Source organism: Camponotus floridanus, unplaced genomic scaffold (genome assembly GCF_003227725.1).
Source record: "Camponotus floridanus strain SB8 unplaced genomic scaffold, Cflo_v7.5 scaffold31, whole genome shotgun sequence".
NCBI classification, from domain to species: Eukaryota; Metazoa; Arthropoda; class Insecta; order Hymenoptera; family Formicidae; genus Camponotus; species Camponotus floridanus.
Window position 1 is genome coordinate 1,061,758 of NW_020229448.1, and position 17,050 is coordinate 1,078,807.

At 35.0% G+C, this 17,050-nt stretch overlaps 1 protein-coding gene across 2 annotated transcripts in view; it reads left to right on the forward strand.

The window, feature by feature from the left end:
* Positions 1-2,726: 2,726 nt before the first annotated feature.
* Positions 2,727-17,050, forward strand: part of LOC105252419 (homeobox protein abdominal-A homolog) — a 29,406-nt gene continuing 15,082 nt past the window's right edge. For both annotated transcript variants that reach the window (XM_020027891.2, XM_025410337.1), the window contains exons 1-2: positions 2,727-5,082; positions 8,870-8,902. In XM_020027891.2, coding sequence (XP_019883450.2) covers positions 4,332-5,082; positions 8,870-8,902 — 784 coding nt within the window. In that variant the 5' untranslated portion in view covers positions 2,727-4,331. The remainder of the gene's footprint in view (positions 5,083-8,869; positions 8,903-17,050) is intronic.

A 17,050-nucleotide genomic window follows, 5' to 3' on the forward strand; every position in this document is an offset into this window, starting at 1 on the left:
CGCTTGGCGCGGTTGCAATTTACATTCTCTGATGTTTGAGACAGGTACACGCGTCTTGATGGTAGAGGAGACGGTAGGTCTGTTCACATGCTCGCACTCGTTTGTGTTTGTATGTGTGAGCGCGTATTATGAATGTGTATGCGTGTGCAACTCTGACCATATTTGTGTTCGTGCCTTATCCGGTCGAGCAAAGACGTTGAGATCCGACAAGCGATCGTTGATATAATTGGACCGGTCGGACTATACACTCTGGTCAGTTTTCTCTGGGATTACATTCTTGAAACTTCTTTGTCTCAACTCATCACAACAACTTTACTCGTGTGCAGCTCAACAACGAATTAGTTACACTCCACGGAATTCCGACGATTTTGATATGTTTTGAAAGATTATTAATTAATGATAAGGAAAAAAGGCGCTTAAGCGTTAACCAAAAATAACGAAATTAGTCCGAGTCTTAGGCTCTTTCGAATTTAATTGCTGTCCATTTGCTCAAATGTAAAGCAAAAAAACATGATATAAACTTAATGTAAATATTCATTCTTCTATGATAATAAATAATTACATAATTATTTAATTAGCTATTTATTTATATAACTATATTTTTATTACTTCTATTGTATGTTGATCGTATTGCACAGATACAAAGAACCGCAGACATTTGCGTTTTTTATATTTTATATGCACATTGAATATGAGCTATTAAACGATATCTTAAAAACGAGGAGAGATATTTGTCTTTATAAAGCAAATTAAAATATGCATATAATTATTTATATTTCAATTTACATTTTACACCGAATTATTGAATTTTATCTCTATTGAATTTTGTCTTTTCTTAAAATTATGCGACTGATGAGAATTATATTTCAAAGTAGATTGTGTGTAGCTTTACACTTATAATAGATAAGCTGCATTTAAGTTGAAATATGTAGAATATGCTGTAAATACGCTATAACAAAATTAATGATAAGAATGTCTTAATAAGGAAGTAAATTTATTAAACTATTGTGTTCTCTTACGTTTCAAAATGTCAAAACTAAGGTTTTTTGAATTTGATTTCAGAAGAAGACAATCTTCATATTTTCATCCAATATTTTATATGGTAAGTACTTGGTGTTGTGTTGATTTTAAGTAGTTCATAAATGCAAAAGTACTAAAGTTACGTTATTTAATTAACATACACATTTGTATATATTAAACAAATTTATGTGAACGTGAATGCTTCTACGAGAGGTAAGTTCTCTTTTAATAATTTAAATTTAATAATTTCAATAAGCTGGTACTTTTACGCATGGCACTTTTGTTTTATTTTTTGAAATTGTGATAATTAAGTAAGGAAAAGAATATTAGAATCAAAATTATCATCAAGATCATCAAGATAAAATTGTTTATTGAAACAATAACCGATTATGTCTTTGATAACAGCTACCAAGACACAATTAAAAACGAATTTATTGATGTGATTATATAAATGATCTTTGACTACCAATTTAAAAATAAAGTTCTCGAAATTCTTAATAATAAATTACATTTTATATCATATTCTTCCTTAATTAATTAAAATTACATAGAAAAAATAATGACTACAGCGATACAAAAATTGCGAAACGAATAAATGTGTTTTCTACTAGACAAAAGTATATAGAGTATGCCAACGAAATAGAATGTGCGAAATGAGCTGTCCATGGTAAGATACGTTGCAATCCAAGCTGTAAGTTTTATCCGCCCCCACCAATCCCTTGCACCTTATTACCTTTGCGTGCGATATTCTCGGTACACCTTCTATCATGATATTCGCCCCCTGATATAAGCCGCTCCCTCTCGCGAAAGCCGCGTCACCTCTCGCCCCAACGCGGCGCCACTATTCTCACGTAGAAATGCCACGATATCCCAACCGGGACGAGTTCAGTGGTTTCCAAAAGTCGACGATTCGACGGCAGCTGAATCGCGCCAATTTCTGCAACTTGGCGAGAGCAGCGTCGAGAGACAGAAAGAGGGAGAGAGAGAAAGAGAGAGACACGGAGAAAGAGAAAAAAAGGGCAGAAAAATGTGAATCAAATGTCTTCCTACTTTTGACAGATAGCTGACAAGTTACGTATATTTTATAGATTGAAAAAGATAGTTGTATTTAAAATGTGCTTTATGAAATTTAAACTATATAATGACAGCTATGTAAACACATTGCTCTGCATGAGAAATCATAAAGCACAAATGATGAAATATAATTATTTCTCTTGTGAAGCGAGCTATTTTCGGATGTCTCGATGATTCATAATTCAATATTCAATGCAATAAAACATTGTTAATTTTGTATCCTTAATTGATTGTAACATTTTAGTTTGATTTATTAAATTATAATATTACTGACTAAATCCAACCAATTGATATCAAATATAAAAGAGAAAAATAGAAAGTTAGCGAAAGCAATAAATAATTGATGGTAAATACGAGAAAAAGGTTACACACACAAGCTTCTAAATGAAAAATTCTTATAATTACAATAATAATTATAATGAATATATATAAGAAAAAAAATGAATAGAGTTTTACTCCGCTTTGTATTATGTGGCATAAAATTACTTTATCGTCGGATATGTAAAGTTTATAGTGAGTCTAATGAATGGAAATAAAAATATGATATACATATTTATGAAGAACCGTGTGCTGCTTTTGAAGAATTATAATCACCACATCAGAGATTATCAATTAAGAAGGAATGAGAAGAATGCTTTGCTAAAATAAAAAATACAAAGAGGAGTAATTTCCGATTGCAAATAAAAGGAGAAATATCCTCGAAGTGTGCTCTCAGAGATTTAACAGTCACAAATCTAGTCTCTGCATCTTTAAAATCCTAAAACTAATACAGGATAGGAAAGGAAGTGAATAACGTGTACGAAGCAAAAAATCGAAAACAGTGCTGCCTTGTAGGATCTAAAGGAAAAAAAATAATAATTTCGACGGAATAGAGGACGAAGATAGCGCAAGAACGAGATGAAGAGAGAGAAAGAGAGAGAGAGAGAGAGAGAGACTGCACTCGAACGAGAGAGAGAGAGAGAGTAAGCGAGGGAAGGACAGAAAATACCGTGTGAGACGTTGGAACGTTGCAAAGTATAAGGCAACGTGGCGAGCACGACTGCACTGGCGATGAGGCGAACGGACCGTCGGACGGACGGAGCACGCCGGGTATACGAGCGAGCGAGCGAGCGAGAGATGCGTCGAAGCCCAAGTGTGGGAAGAGAGCTCGTAGTATCGGCGAAAAGGAAGATCGGAGCGAGAGGAGAACTGATGGAGAAAGAGACCCATTCATCTTGGCGCGCCTAGCGTGGCCACGATTGGTCCGCGACGAGCGCGGCCGCGCCGCGATTGGACGGCGCTCTGTTTACCAGCTGGTACCCCGGCGCGCTCGAGACTCGCGCGAAGAGAGGGGGGAACGGAACGGGAGAGACAAGCGGCGCCATTATTGTAAGGGGTTACATTTAGCTCGCCGTGGGTTGTAGTACGCGGCGTTCGGGATAGGGGGCTATAGTACCTTCATGCATGGCCCATAAAGGATTCGTCGACTATCCGAGAAGTACGCAAGAAACGGCTTCTAACACCTGACAGGGGCCACGCTCTTCTCTTCTCTCTCCTCGTGCCGTCGCCGGGTTCTCATCGTCGCCCAATTTCCGAGTTGGGACTACGAGTTGGGTCGTCCGGGGTGGGTCCGATCGCGAGGAAGGACCCGCTGCTTTATCGCCGATTGTTATTCCGATAAAACCGGGGGTGGATTCGTAATCGGGAGGGCGCGCGATTACGATAGCGAAGGTAGGCGAGGGTCGAAATTTTCGTACGCGAGGATCCGCGAACGTCTCGCGGCTCTTCCGACCCCGAGAGAGAGATCGAGAGGAGGGACATGTCATTTGCCATCGCGGACGGTCGGTGATTCGTGGTCCAGTCGTATCCCAGTGACCGCGTGCGACCCGTTGCCGCCGCGTTCGGTATTGTTGTTGTGATAATGTGCCGAGTTGCATAAGTGGTACCGGAAAAAGTGGACGTCGCCGGATAGGCAAGGAGAATTGTGGACGGGTCGCGGGGAGAGCGACCGAAGCGAGGCGTCTCGTTGGAGCGGGCGGCGAAGAAGAGGAAGAATAAAGTGCATCTCGTTTCCTCGATCGAAAAGGAACCTAACGAAAGGAGCGCAGGGTGTCGCGATCCGCGCGGGATCCCGGGGTACGCGATGAGGCAGCAGCAGCCGATGGACGCGTCGTCGTCGCGGTGTCGGTGTTGAGACACTCGTCCCGGCGCGGGCGTGTCACCGGCATCGGGTCCGCATCGGCACCGACAGCGGCGATATGAGTACGAAATTCATAATTGATAGTATGCTACCTGCCAAGTACCAACAGTTTCATCCGCAACAGTTGTTCTCAAGCGCGAATCCCGGTACCATCCAGTGCACGACGAGTCCGGCCACCGCCAGTCTAGAATCGAGCCTATCCGCGGCTGCAGTAGCGGCCGCGGCTGTCAATTACGCGCAACAGCACAACTCGCCGAGCCCGACGGGTTCGAGTCCCCAGCACTCGGGTAGCTCCGCTTCCACGTCACCGGCGGCGCGCACCACCTCCGGCATGTATCCCTACGTATCCGCCGCCGCGGCGCATCATCATCATCAGCAGCAGCAAGCGGTCGCGGCCGCCGCGTTCGGCGCCACGTCCAGCATGGTGCCCGGCTTCGGTTCCACGGCGGCGTCCAGCGCTGCCCTGGCAGCCGCCGCCGCCGTCGACGCCGCCACCGCCGGCGACAAGTCCTGCCGTTACACGGCCAGCCTAACCGGCAACGTGGCACCCGCCTCGGCCGATCCCATGGTCAACTATACCCTGGGCCACCATCATCAGAACGGCGCTACGCCCGGTAGCCTCGTCTCCTCCGCGTCCGCTTCCTCGGCCGTGTCCGCCGCCTCGGCCTCCATGGCAGCGGCCGCGCAGTTTTATCATCAGGCGGCCGCCGCATCGGCCGTCGTCGATCCCTTGACGTCCTGCCAACAACCCACCACCGGCCAACCCGGGATCTCGGACATACCCCGGTATCCGTGGATGTCCATCACCGGTGAGTCTCCTCTTCTCGTTACCAATGCGACAAGTCGGCCGTAGCTTCACCGTATGCGCGAATCGACTTTTGCAAAAGTAGACTTATGGCGCCGTGAAATGGACCCATGGCGGTTTTCTTTCAGCTAATTTGCCGTTCAATTGGTTAATTCTTTGATTAATATCGTCAAATTACTGAATAAAATTGTAATACGCCACTTGCAAATTACTAAAAAGAATATATATGCAATGTATTGTATTTATATTTATGTCGGATTTTAAATGTTTTTTTTTATTTCGATTATGTTATTAATTATTAAAATATGACGAAAATTAATTATAGGTATATAAGTCTGTTTCTGCACTTTTATAATATTTCGATTGAATGCTGCGATACTTTTTTTTTCTTTATTGCATGATTGAGAAAATTGCATCGATGATCGCAATTTGCATGAAATTTTCAGCATAAGATGATAACAAAAAATATTAAACAACTCTCTATAGCGATTAATCTAAAGAATGTATAATGTAGCATATAAAAAAATATGAGAGCGGTTCAAAATGCTATCACAAATCATCCATAAACTATCATTTATCGCTGTACAATAACATTAATTCACACGTAATTTATTTAAAGTAAATTCTCTTCTAGTTACATAATGTTATTTTTATACAAAATACAAGATGAAAAATTACGTATAAATAACTCCCGATAGCTTCTCTATTTTCATTGTTATTTTTCATAATTTAGATTAATTTATTAATCGCTTCTTTAAATTACAACTTGCGGAAAAATATAAATGTATATCAGACATTGTGTTTATATGAAATTTAAATATGGAAGAAAAGCGGTAATTTTCTTTATATATAATTTACAATCTTAATTAATTTCTACAAGTTGCAATTTTCATTATAATTATGTCGAGAGATGTTTAATTAAATGATTATGTTAATTGTGTAGACGTTAGTTTATTCGTAAAATCGTTGCACATGCATAAGTATACAAATATTGTTTTTCCGAGACAAATTATATGTTAATAATTATATTTCTCTTTCTTGCACGCATCTTTACGATAACGCTAGATGAGATCAGCTGTTTCATAATTTGACATGTATCAGAGAAAAAATCTTACTTTTATTATATGCATGCATATATACATACAAGAGTACTCTCATTTTATGACAGATTTTTCTGCTGATTTTCTTTCCTAATAAAAATATTGATGTATTTATAATTTTAGAGTAATTAATGATATTTTACACACATTTATAATGCTATTTAAACTAACTTGTATATTAATTTTTAAAAATACAACACACATATGCACGAAGATGATAAAGATATTCACACTATTTTAATTTCCCTGATTTTTTGGAATCGCATAATATTAATTTTGCTGCGTCATTATAATTGTAATTATTATATAAGATAAGCGTCAATAAGATAATTATCTTATATATTAATAACATTGTCGACGGAAACATTTTCGCAAAATGGAACGTAACGGACAATTTTCGAAGAATACCTATAACTATTGAAGAATAAACTTTACATTATATAAATTTGAGTCCTCCAGACGCTGTTGTTGCCGCACGAAACTTGGAGTTATTCCGATGTCCGTATAATACATTGTACGTGCGCGCCTTGTCGGAACAGCGTCTTTGTTTGCCAAGAGGTGTCGAGCTAGGACAAAGCGCCGACGGTATTTATCACGTATATTTGCGGCGAGCGCAACGCCAGCCGGTCCTGTTGTCTCATTCTTGTCGCTGACGTGCGCGAAAATTGTTTAGTTTGTATTTTTCTCGCGTTTTGTGATATTGTTGCGACGAAATAACTCCGAGAGGCTCGCGCGAAAAGCGGGCCTCGTCGGAAGGGAAATCAGCTGACTCGCCGTGACATTTCACGCACGAATAGCGCGCGCGTTTTTGCGAAGTCGCAATTTGATTTTCGATTTATCGTTCCAGGTATATATCTCCGGTAAAAACTCCAATTACCGTATTTGATTCGCCTGCTTGAATCCACGCGACGAATTAACTTTTTAACCGGCTTCAAGTTATTTAAACGTTATTGCCGCTTAAATCCCAAATTTTTCGGGGAACGATCTTCCGTTCGCGCACTCGCGTGTGTTGCGAACGCGCATAATAATAATATAATGCAAGGCGTACCCTCGCGAAGTAAGGGAATCGCGGAATATATTGCGATTAAGTTGTAATCTTTGAATATGCAAATTATTTTCCGAAGTCCATTTCGCTATCAACACGTTATAATAATACTTGGCGTTAACGTGTTAACTTTCCGTTTTGCCAACTCGTGAGGTCTCGCGTTATGCCCGATTTATGCGAATCATAATTGTGTAATTCCTAATGCGCGTCGCGATGGAGCTGATTAGCAATAGAATTTCATAGATTTCCATATACTTTTTCCGTTTAAAATGTACAATATGTCGTTATAAGAAATAAATACGTACGAATGAAATTAACCTATGATAATTATTGCATTTACATTATCTAGAAAGTTAAATCGCTTTCGCGTAAATTACTCGGCGAACTATCTCCCAAATCAATTTTCTCAATCATAATTTTCAGAATGATCTACTTTGCGATTATTCCTATCACTTTAATCAGTCTTGTAAAATGCACAATTAACGTCTAATATTTTCGCGTTTCGCCTCGTATTTAAATTTCTTCTTACATTATTTAAAGCGTCATCTTTTATTTTAGTACCGCTTTCGCATGTTTTAAACTGACAACAAAACACAGCTGATATTATTTTTACACTAGTGCGTAAGCATTAATGCCTTTATAATTTTATTTATTTCTATTTTCACATTTGATTTACTTTTAACTGCTCTAAAGAGTTTGCGGTTTTTGGAGCACTTTTATTGTCATATGTCTATTCATGCGTCAATAGGTTTCTTATCTATTTTATGTGTGTATAAGAATAACTTTACGGTTTGGGGAGTCGAGGTGAATGATTCAGTCGACAGTGTAGCGTGACGATTTTAGTTTGCGGGACTATAGTCGAATCAAAATCATGTTGGCAGTCTATAAGTATACATTTTTATAGCGCATAATTAATATTATTTTAGATAATTTAATTTCAATTTTAGTTTAACTGTGAATAATTGATGTATATATGAGATCGTGTATATGTGAGAACATTGCAGTTTCTGTTTTTCTAGTATAAAACTGTATTATAACAAAGTTTTGTCAATAAATAAATTATCGGATTGATATACATATATAATCCAGACATCGATGTTATTTTGAATCTAATTAATCTCAATATATGTACATCAATATCTTTAACTTAGATATTTTTAAAATCATACTTATTTTTCACTGTGAGAAGTCAAGGATTATCTCAAATTTCTTAATGTCTAGCAAATTACTAATGTCAATCTAATTTTACCTATTCATTGAATCCAATCGTTTGCCTTGTCTTATCGTTTATTTATTTGATGTTTTCGATTGACTAAATCAGATTTATATAGTTTCTGTCGATTTCCTAAATTGTATCTTAATGTTATGTATTTATGTAATGTTTAATATTAATGTATGTGTTTATTATGCGTTGGAATCATAATGTGTCTTGCGACTTAGAGTATGCTTAAGAAATCTTGCCTATCGCAAGGCTTTATCTCAAGTGCATGTGGAAAGTTTTATCGCTTGAAACTACGCATGAGTAGCTAATTTTTGAAAATACTACCATCTTATTCAACATCATATGCAAAGAGGGGCAGAAGACGCTTTTTGAATCGTTTAAATAATTTTCTTCGAATGTTTTGATCAATCTTTTTATTTTCCAGATTGGATGAGTCCATTTGACAGAGTCGTGTGCGGTGAGTATTGCTGCTAATTTTGAAATGTTTTTACATTATTATTATTATACATACGATATTATCATTATTTGCGCACATATTCGTAACATATATATATATATATATTCCATATTTCTGCGAATATGCAAAATGCTATCTGAAACTGAAACATTTCTTCGCAAATTTAAAAGTTTTAATTGTGAGAGATGATATTAATTATTCGGAAAGTCATAAAAATAATAGGTTTTTAAATTGCAATCTTATTAATCCTACTTATATTAATTATGAAGCATAGAAGAGAGAAAGATATACGTATTTCGAGAAATATTACGTATATAAAAGTATTTTAAGCCTATGAATTATTTTAGTATAACAATAACTTTCATAGGTGTTATGTGTAGAGTGTTATATAATATGAAAATTTAATATGATATAAAAATCTTTCTCTATTTTCACTTTTGTTCCAAGGACCTAATGAGTTCTCGCAAAAATAAAAGTGTTTAATATAAGATCTATATGTCTCAGACAAGGACTAGCCTTCAAGAGGGAAATGGTTCCTTCCATATACAAAGTTATGACCTCACGTGCTAGTCATATTTTTCTTCCTTTCTTCAATTCTTTCTTAAGTTTAATCTATAGACAAAATATACTGGAAACATTACGACCATTTTTTGAACTGAATGAGACTAGTAATCTATCCTTTTCTTATGTTTTCTTCCAACAACATTGACCTTACACGGATATCACCTTTTCACGTGTAACATTAAGTTACAAGTAACACTTTCAAAGCAATTTGTTTCTATGATCGAGCTGTCGGTAAGGTAATCAGATTTACCAGATGGCTCATTGTTAGTTATAAAAGTACGACAAATATGTTTTTCAACTTTTTTTTAAATCTAATGTGTAGACAAAATATATTCAGAACATTACGGCCATTTGTTGGACTAAAAAAGAATACTGTATACTGTGTTTCAACAATACTTTATACGTATTGTTGAATATATATACCTATAGTCGTTACCTGAACAGTAGCTCGATCAGGAACAAATTGCTTTGAAAGCGATTTTCGTAACTTTCAATTTATATATGTGAAAATACAATGTCCATATAAGAGAAGAAACCTTATGTATTCAACAATACGTATAAAGTATTGTTGAAACACAATTTAAGAAAAGGATAGATTATATATGTATATATATTACCACAAGAGAAGGGAACTCTTATATGGACATTGTATTTTTACATATAAAGTTGAGAGTTACAAGAAACGCTTTCAAAGCAATTTGTTCCTATATGATCGACCAGGTAATGACTTGATCATAAATCTGCGACTAACAAAAATGATGTAATTTCGAGTGCTGTGCTCCAAGGTCATTGTTCGGATCGTTTACGTGGATCGTGCTACCGAGCACGCGCTAAGTCCTTACCCTATTCATTTATGTTAGTTGCGCATGCAAGAAGGACATGTATATGGGCAACTACACCTGTCGTCACCGTGATAATGTTAGTCGCGAATAATCTCCGTGACTATCTTTTATACGGCCACTTACGAGTCCACAATAGCGCAGTAAATACCGATTAGATAAAATTAAAACTTCAGTCGTTGGCTTTTATCGTGATGGTTTGTTTACATCAGACGTATCATAATTTCAAATAGGCATTGGCGATCACTATATGAAGTTACCGACTGCAGAGGGAATGCTTAGCCCGGTAGGAAATTACATTCCGATATATTTAAACGGGATATATAATATCTGTCTCCGTATATATTCAATTGGCCGAAGAGAATACGCATTCGCCATTATACCATAACTTATTAATCTTTCGTGTGAATCTGCACTTGTATATTTCAAGTTATATCACATTATGTAAATGTGTGAGATTAATTTATCATTTTACATTAGCATTAATGAATAAATCATTTATATATTTTGGATTAATTATGTGTATTATATTCAATATATTAAATATGTTATATTAAATATAAAATTAATCAATTCAACAGTAAATGACATCAAAATAACCTTAAAATGATAAAATAATAATCCGTAATAATGGTAAAAATCAAAATGGAAAATATTAAACATTATGAATTCAAATTACTTTAATAAATATATTATTTTAATTAGTCGCAGTATTAATTAATTCGAAAAATATGTTAAATATATCGTGCCATTTTTTGAAATTTAATCTTTGTATATATGAATATTTTTTCATATAGAAATTCATTTTCCTTTCGATTTTAGTTTAATTTTTAGATCCCATTTTTAATTAAATTGATTGGAACACATATGGTTAAACTTATTATAATGTTTAATGTTTTGTCATATTAACTGATGCCATATTTTGACGCGGAAAATATAAATATTTTATTATTGTATAGTATACAATAGAACATTTTTCGTTTCATTTTCGCATCTATTGTATACATGAATACAAAGTGCTTTTAAATTCTCCTTCTTAACTATATTCTTCATTGTCTCATGTGATTAATATGTGAATGCTATACTCTGAAATTCCGAATCGGCAAATGATTCAAACTTGTTTTTCAAGATCGCATCTTATTAAGATTTGTTGCATCTAGAAATATAGGGATGTAGTACAGTAATTTATGGTGCAATCGAGAGATGAGTCGCTGATATTTCTCTGAAAAAGGAGAACCGAAAAACATAGAATAAATTTTTTATTCATTACCTAGTTTTCAAGAAATATTTTGTATATTGATTGTTTATTGATTACTGAAATGTTAAAGTTTCTCTTTGTCTTCAAAATTTATTCGCATAACACTACATGCTTATTTTAGGTATTTATATTCATTAATTGTGACATAGTATATTTATAATACTAGAATCTGTAACAATAATGTGTTAATTGCATCTAATTATTACAATAAATTCTATTTTAATAAGCGTACAAATATATGTTAAATAGATGTATATAATTTTTATATTCAAAATTATTTTTTCATCAATTAAAAATCAATAAAATATTAATTTTATTTTTTTTTATTTGTATTTTCAAACAAGAAATCAAAATTCTTGTTGGTTTTTTACATTTTATCATTAGATTATTAATTATTATATGATTAAATATTAAATATTATTATGTATATATGTGCAAATTTTTTTAACGATGTATAGAGATTGCGAACGCAGTATATGTTTTAGAGAATGCGTACCGGTGTGATCAAGACAATTTCATCACTTTATTCATACCGATAATCGGCAAGATAAAACGGCTTTATGTTTGTATCAACGTTTCGAAATTCAACAGATTCTTCCCGACCGTTTCGTTTTCTCCTAGTTTAAGAACAAAGGCAGTCTAAATATTTGCGCGACTGAAATGAATATTTCGGCGATTAACAAAATTTCTAAACTCCGACCAAGCGAAATTGCTGGCGCGGACGAATTTCTAATCTGTCTCTCGCGAGCATGGAAACATATTCTGACATTGAGTTTCGCAGGCACGTGAATGTCTAACTGGATTACGGTGTGTACACGGGGACTAGCAGGAGATAATGTATAATTTATAATCAGACCGATCCCGCGCGCCGACAACGGCGGGTAGAGTCCACTGCCCCAAAAGCCGCCAACCCCTCATTAGCATTCGATGATGGCTGCCGCGTCCTGCAGCGTCGGTATTATCCCATTTCATCGTTCCTGCCTCCCCTACCTGGACCCTATCTTCGTATTCTCCCGCCTCCGATCTCGTCGGCTCTCCTCGTTTCTCTCTCTCTCGCACGCTATCCTCCCTCGCCTGGATCGCATCAGCATCCAGCAGGTATCCGACATTGGCTAGGAGAGAAAGAATAGTAGTTCCCATCGAAATTTTATCCGGAAAATTTCATCCGGAATTCTGCTTTATGCCATCGGCTCACGGCATCTCTTCCCATCTTTTTTGTTTTCCCATCGCCTTCTCGGTTAGCCATTAATATACGCTCCCCGATGTCGGCACAAAACACATCGACGCGTGTAACAAACACGCGGTGCGCGCGAGAAATCGGAGGGTTGATCGTGAAGCGGCTCGTAAAAGGAACTTTCGGGGAACGCGAAATCGATCGAGAGAAATACGTGCCGCGTCGAGAGAGAGAGAGAGGAGGGGTGGAGGGCGACGATCGAAATTCTTTTTATCAGTGCAGCGAGCGCGTGACGTTTCCTCCGAGGTAAGCCACGCTCCCGTAGACAGGTCGGAATCGTGTTGTCACAGAGATTATTGAAACTGCAGTTTTATGGGCCTTAAAAGCAGTTTAATTGCCGTTATATAAGTGTTTATACGCCGCCACAGGTTCGGCCCGCGCCCACCACCCCGAACGTTTATTTTATGGTCATACGGCGGCGCGTATTCCGTTATGTCGCGTGCCGAAGCCATCGCACCAGTCAAATCCTCAGGCCCGACCGGTCGATTCCAAATATCAGTGTGTATAACGTTTACGCGACGGCCACCCGGTATCTTACCGCGTAAGGTAAAGGACACTTGGAATCGGGACTCCCGAGGACCTGATTAATGTAATAATAATCTGAGGAATGTGTAAGGCTCGCACTTTCGCGTTTTTTTATCGAAAAGAAAATTATAATTATTTATTAATGCAAAGTTAATCGGAGAATTATTACGCAATAGGAAGAAGATATTTATGAGAGAGAAGATTATCTGTACGTATCTTTCTGAAATACTTTTCATACTTTTTTTTCAATGTACGGAGTATTTCGGAACATGTAGTGTATAATTTTATGCGTTTACATCACTATAATTATTTTTTGTACCTTTGTCATTATACCTTTACATCATTATAATTATTTTTGGCACTTTCAAAGCGTATAGGGGAGTTATTTTTGGTCAATGCGTTTTTTCGAAGGACTCTGAAAAAATTCCTATGCCTATTCCTTTCTAAATAAAGCTAGTCCAATAAATTTATAAAATATTTGTTTTAATATATACCTTGCTTTTTTTAAGAAACTGATATGACAGTTGTCTAATAAACTTCTTTCTTCTTGGAAATCTTTTTTTCCGGATTAACTCTTTCTCAAAAAATCTTTTCATTGTTGAAACTTTCACTCTTTGTCACATGTTGCGTATTTTTTTCAGAAAATTAGAAATCAAAAGAAAAAGAAGAAAAAAACTGGAAAAGTGCAATTTAAGATATTGTTCACAAATGTATAAATCACAACGTGGTTTCGTGCTGAGCCAAGTGAAAGTAAAGGCTTTGATCGTATCCTAATATAAAAATCAACCGCATGACATTTTCGACAAAGGACGTCATGGGTATCGGCGCATTCCTTTCTTTACATTTGTTTCCTTCCTGTTTTAATTTCAAAATCTCGCACTAAATAAACTTTGAAATCCTTTAATTTTCGAATATCAAGTTATATATATTAAGGACGTCTTTTAAAGTTTTTCTTTCAATATTTTTTTTTCTCTTTTAAATAATTGTCAGATGCAGTTTTGAGATCATTCAATAGAAATTAATAATTAATGTTAAGAAATTATTATAAAATGAATATAAAATTATAATATAATTTAAAATTTTGAAATTAATTGAGACAAGCAAGTGTTCAATTTATTTACATAATAATTTTTATGAATCATAATTATAGCGATTACATCATGTTTAATCTATTTATTTGTAAGCTAGTCAATAATTTGCATCATTATTCCATTAAACGTAATAGAAATTTTACATTTGTGTTTATCTTTAATATATGAATTAGAGATATTAAGATTTATCTTTAATATATGAATTAGAGATTAAATAGCAGCAAGTAATATTGAAAGATAAACGCTTATAATATTATCTAAAGTCTCTCTTATATCTTAAATTTTAATCAAATGTACATGTGAATTATAAAGAATGTTACATACGTATATCTTGTTCTTTACAATGGTACACGTGCACTCTTGGTAGCAGATTTTATATAATTTATATCCTAAGCGAAACTGCTTTATATAATTTATATCTTAAGCGAAAACGAATTATACTTGAAAATCATTTTTATATTTTCTGTACCACAAAAACGAATGCGAATAGAAGAATGTGAAAATCACATCTTACTAACTAAATTATAAAAATATATAGTTCATCAAATATAATCATCAATTCTTTATATTTGATAATGATTAATTTGCTATAAAAAATTACAATCTAATATTATTTATCATATTGATATCACTTTTTTATCGAAGCCTGACAATATGCTATTATTCATATCTGCAATGAATTTTTGCATCATTTATTATAAATGAATTTTACTAAAAAAGTGATTTAATAAATTAATTTACAAAGAAATTAATAACTGCAAATGTATTCGAATTAATGAATATATCTTGATAAATATATCTCGTTATATCAAGATGTCTTATTGCTTGACAAACGATTAATACTTAATCATAAATGATAATTAAATAAGTGAGAGATTGAGATGTTGAATTAAGATCTTCCATTTCGAGTTTCTGCTTAAAAATACATATGAGAAGACATTTCGGCAACATATTTGTATATCGCTTTTAGGCATATATTTTTAATTATTGACCACAATTCATGATTTAAAATTTTATAGAAAAAGAGAATAGAGAGAAAAAAATATGTAAAATTTATAAAATATGTAAAATATGTAAAATTTATATATAAAATATGTAAAATGTATATATAAAAATATGTAAAATATGTAAAATTTAAAGTTAAAAGAAATGATATAATTATACTAATAAAAATTATAAAAAGAAATATATTTTTTATATTTTAAATTCGTAACTTAAAATATTAATATTTAATAAAGTCTATCGTCAATAAACTTTAGAGAACGGCAGAGTTTCTGAGTCATTGATCAAAGACTGAACTATCGCTTTAATAGAGTGCCATGGCGTCAAATGGAACTCTAAACAACGATATCATTATCTGCAGAACTGCCGTTGTAATCTCATTAAATTATTTCAAACAAACAACGCTCGCAATGCACTTATCACTGCGCAATGTATCGGCTTTTTAAATTAACCTACAAGTATACTTATGTGAATTTGGATAATTAGTACATTTTGATCGAAACACATTTTTATACATACACATTTATTATATATATATATATATATATATATATATATATATATATATATATAGTCTATGGATGTCAAGTAATAATTATTGAAGCAAATAATATTCCAATAAAGAAAGTATAATAATTGATGGCGGAACTAATAAAACGTACGTGGAAGAAGAAATCAACAAATACAATAATGTATAAATATAAAACAAGGAAAATATGGCACGAAATCATCAGCCCACGGATGCTTCCGCGAATATTTCGGATTAATCATTTGTTTTTGAAGCGATGTCTGCAACATGTTGAGATAAATATTTTTAAACATATACTATGTATTACCGATACTTTTTTATCAGTATTTTATGATATCGAAAGGAAGAGAAATTCTTTCTCTAAAACGCTCAAGTCTAAACTTTAATAAATATGAATTTTTCCAAATATCGATGTTATATACAACATGCTTTATATCATTTCTAATAATTAATATTCTAATAATTAATATTTTCATCCTATATACGCATATGTTTATAATATAAAATGTACACCGTGTCTCTAACAATTAATATCTTATATCTTTATATACATAACAAAATTGTTATCACTCGTGAGTGGAAGTTTTTTGTATTTCAGGATTTTTTATACGAAAAAAAAAAAAAAAATTTCGTTGCTACCAAATATATTCGCGACATTACGAGGATTAAGACTGCGTTACTCCGATGCCATTGCTCGCATGATCATCCTCGGAGTATACCATTATGTGAACGGAGAAGCGGCTCCGGATATAAAGGAGCCGGCAGGTTCTTAAGGTATTTCATATTTTCACGTTATAGAGATAGAGAGAGAGAGAGGGAGGCAGAGAGAGAGAGAGAGAGAGGAGAGAGAGAGAGAGAGAGAGAAGAGAGAGAGAGGGAGAGCTCGTACTCAACGCCGGAGGGAATATCGTTCGCGTAGTTACGGAAATGTATAGCGTTGACACACGGAACGACGTTGTCCAGGCGAGAAAACGTGCTCTCCGGGTGCGACGTAAGCTGTAGCCGTGCACCTCCTTCGCCGCGTGCGTGCTCTTCGGCGTCTTCTCGACTAAGGTAGTGGAGCAATCTTGGAGCAGTATATGGAGGGACAAATCTCACGCATGTGT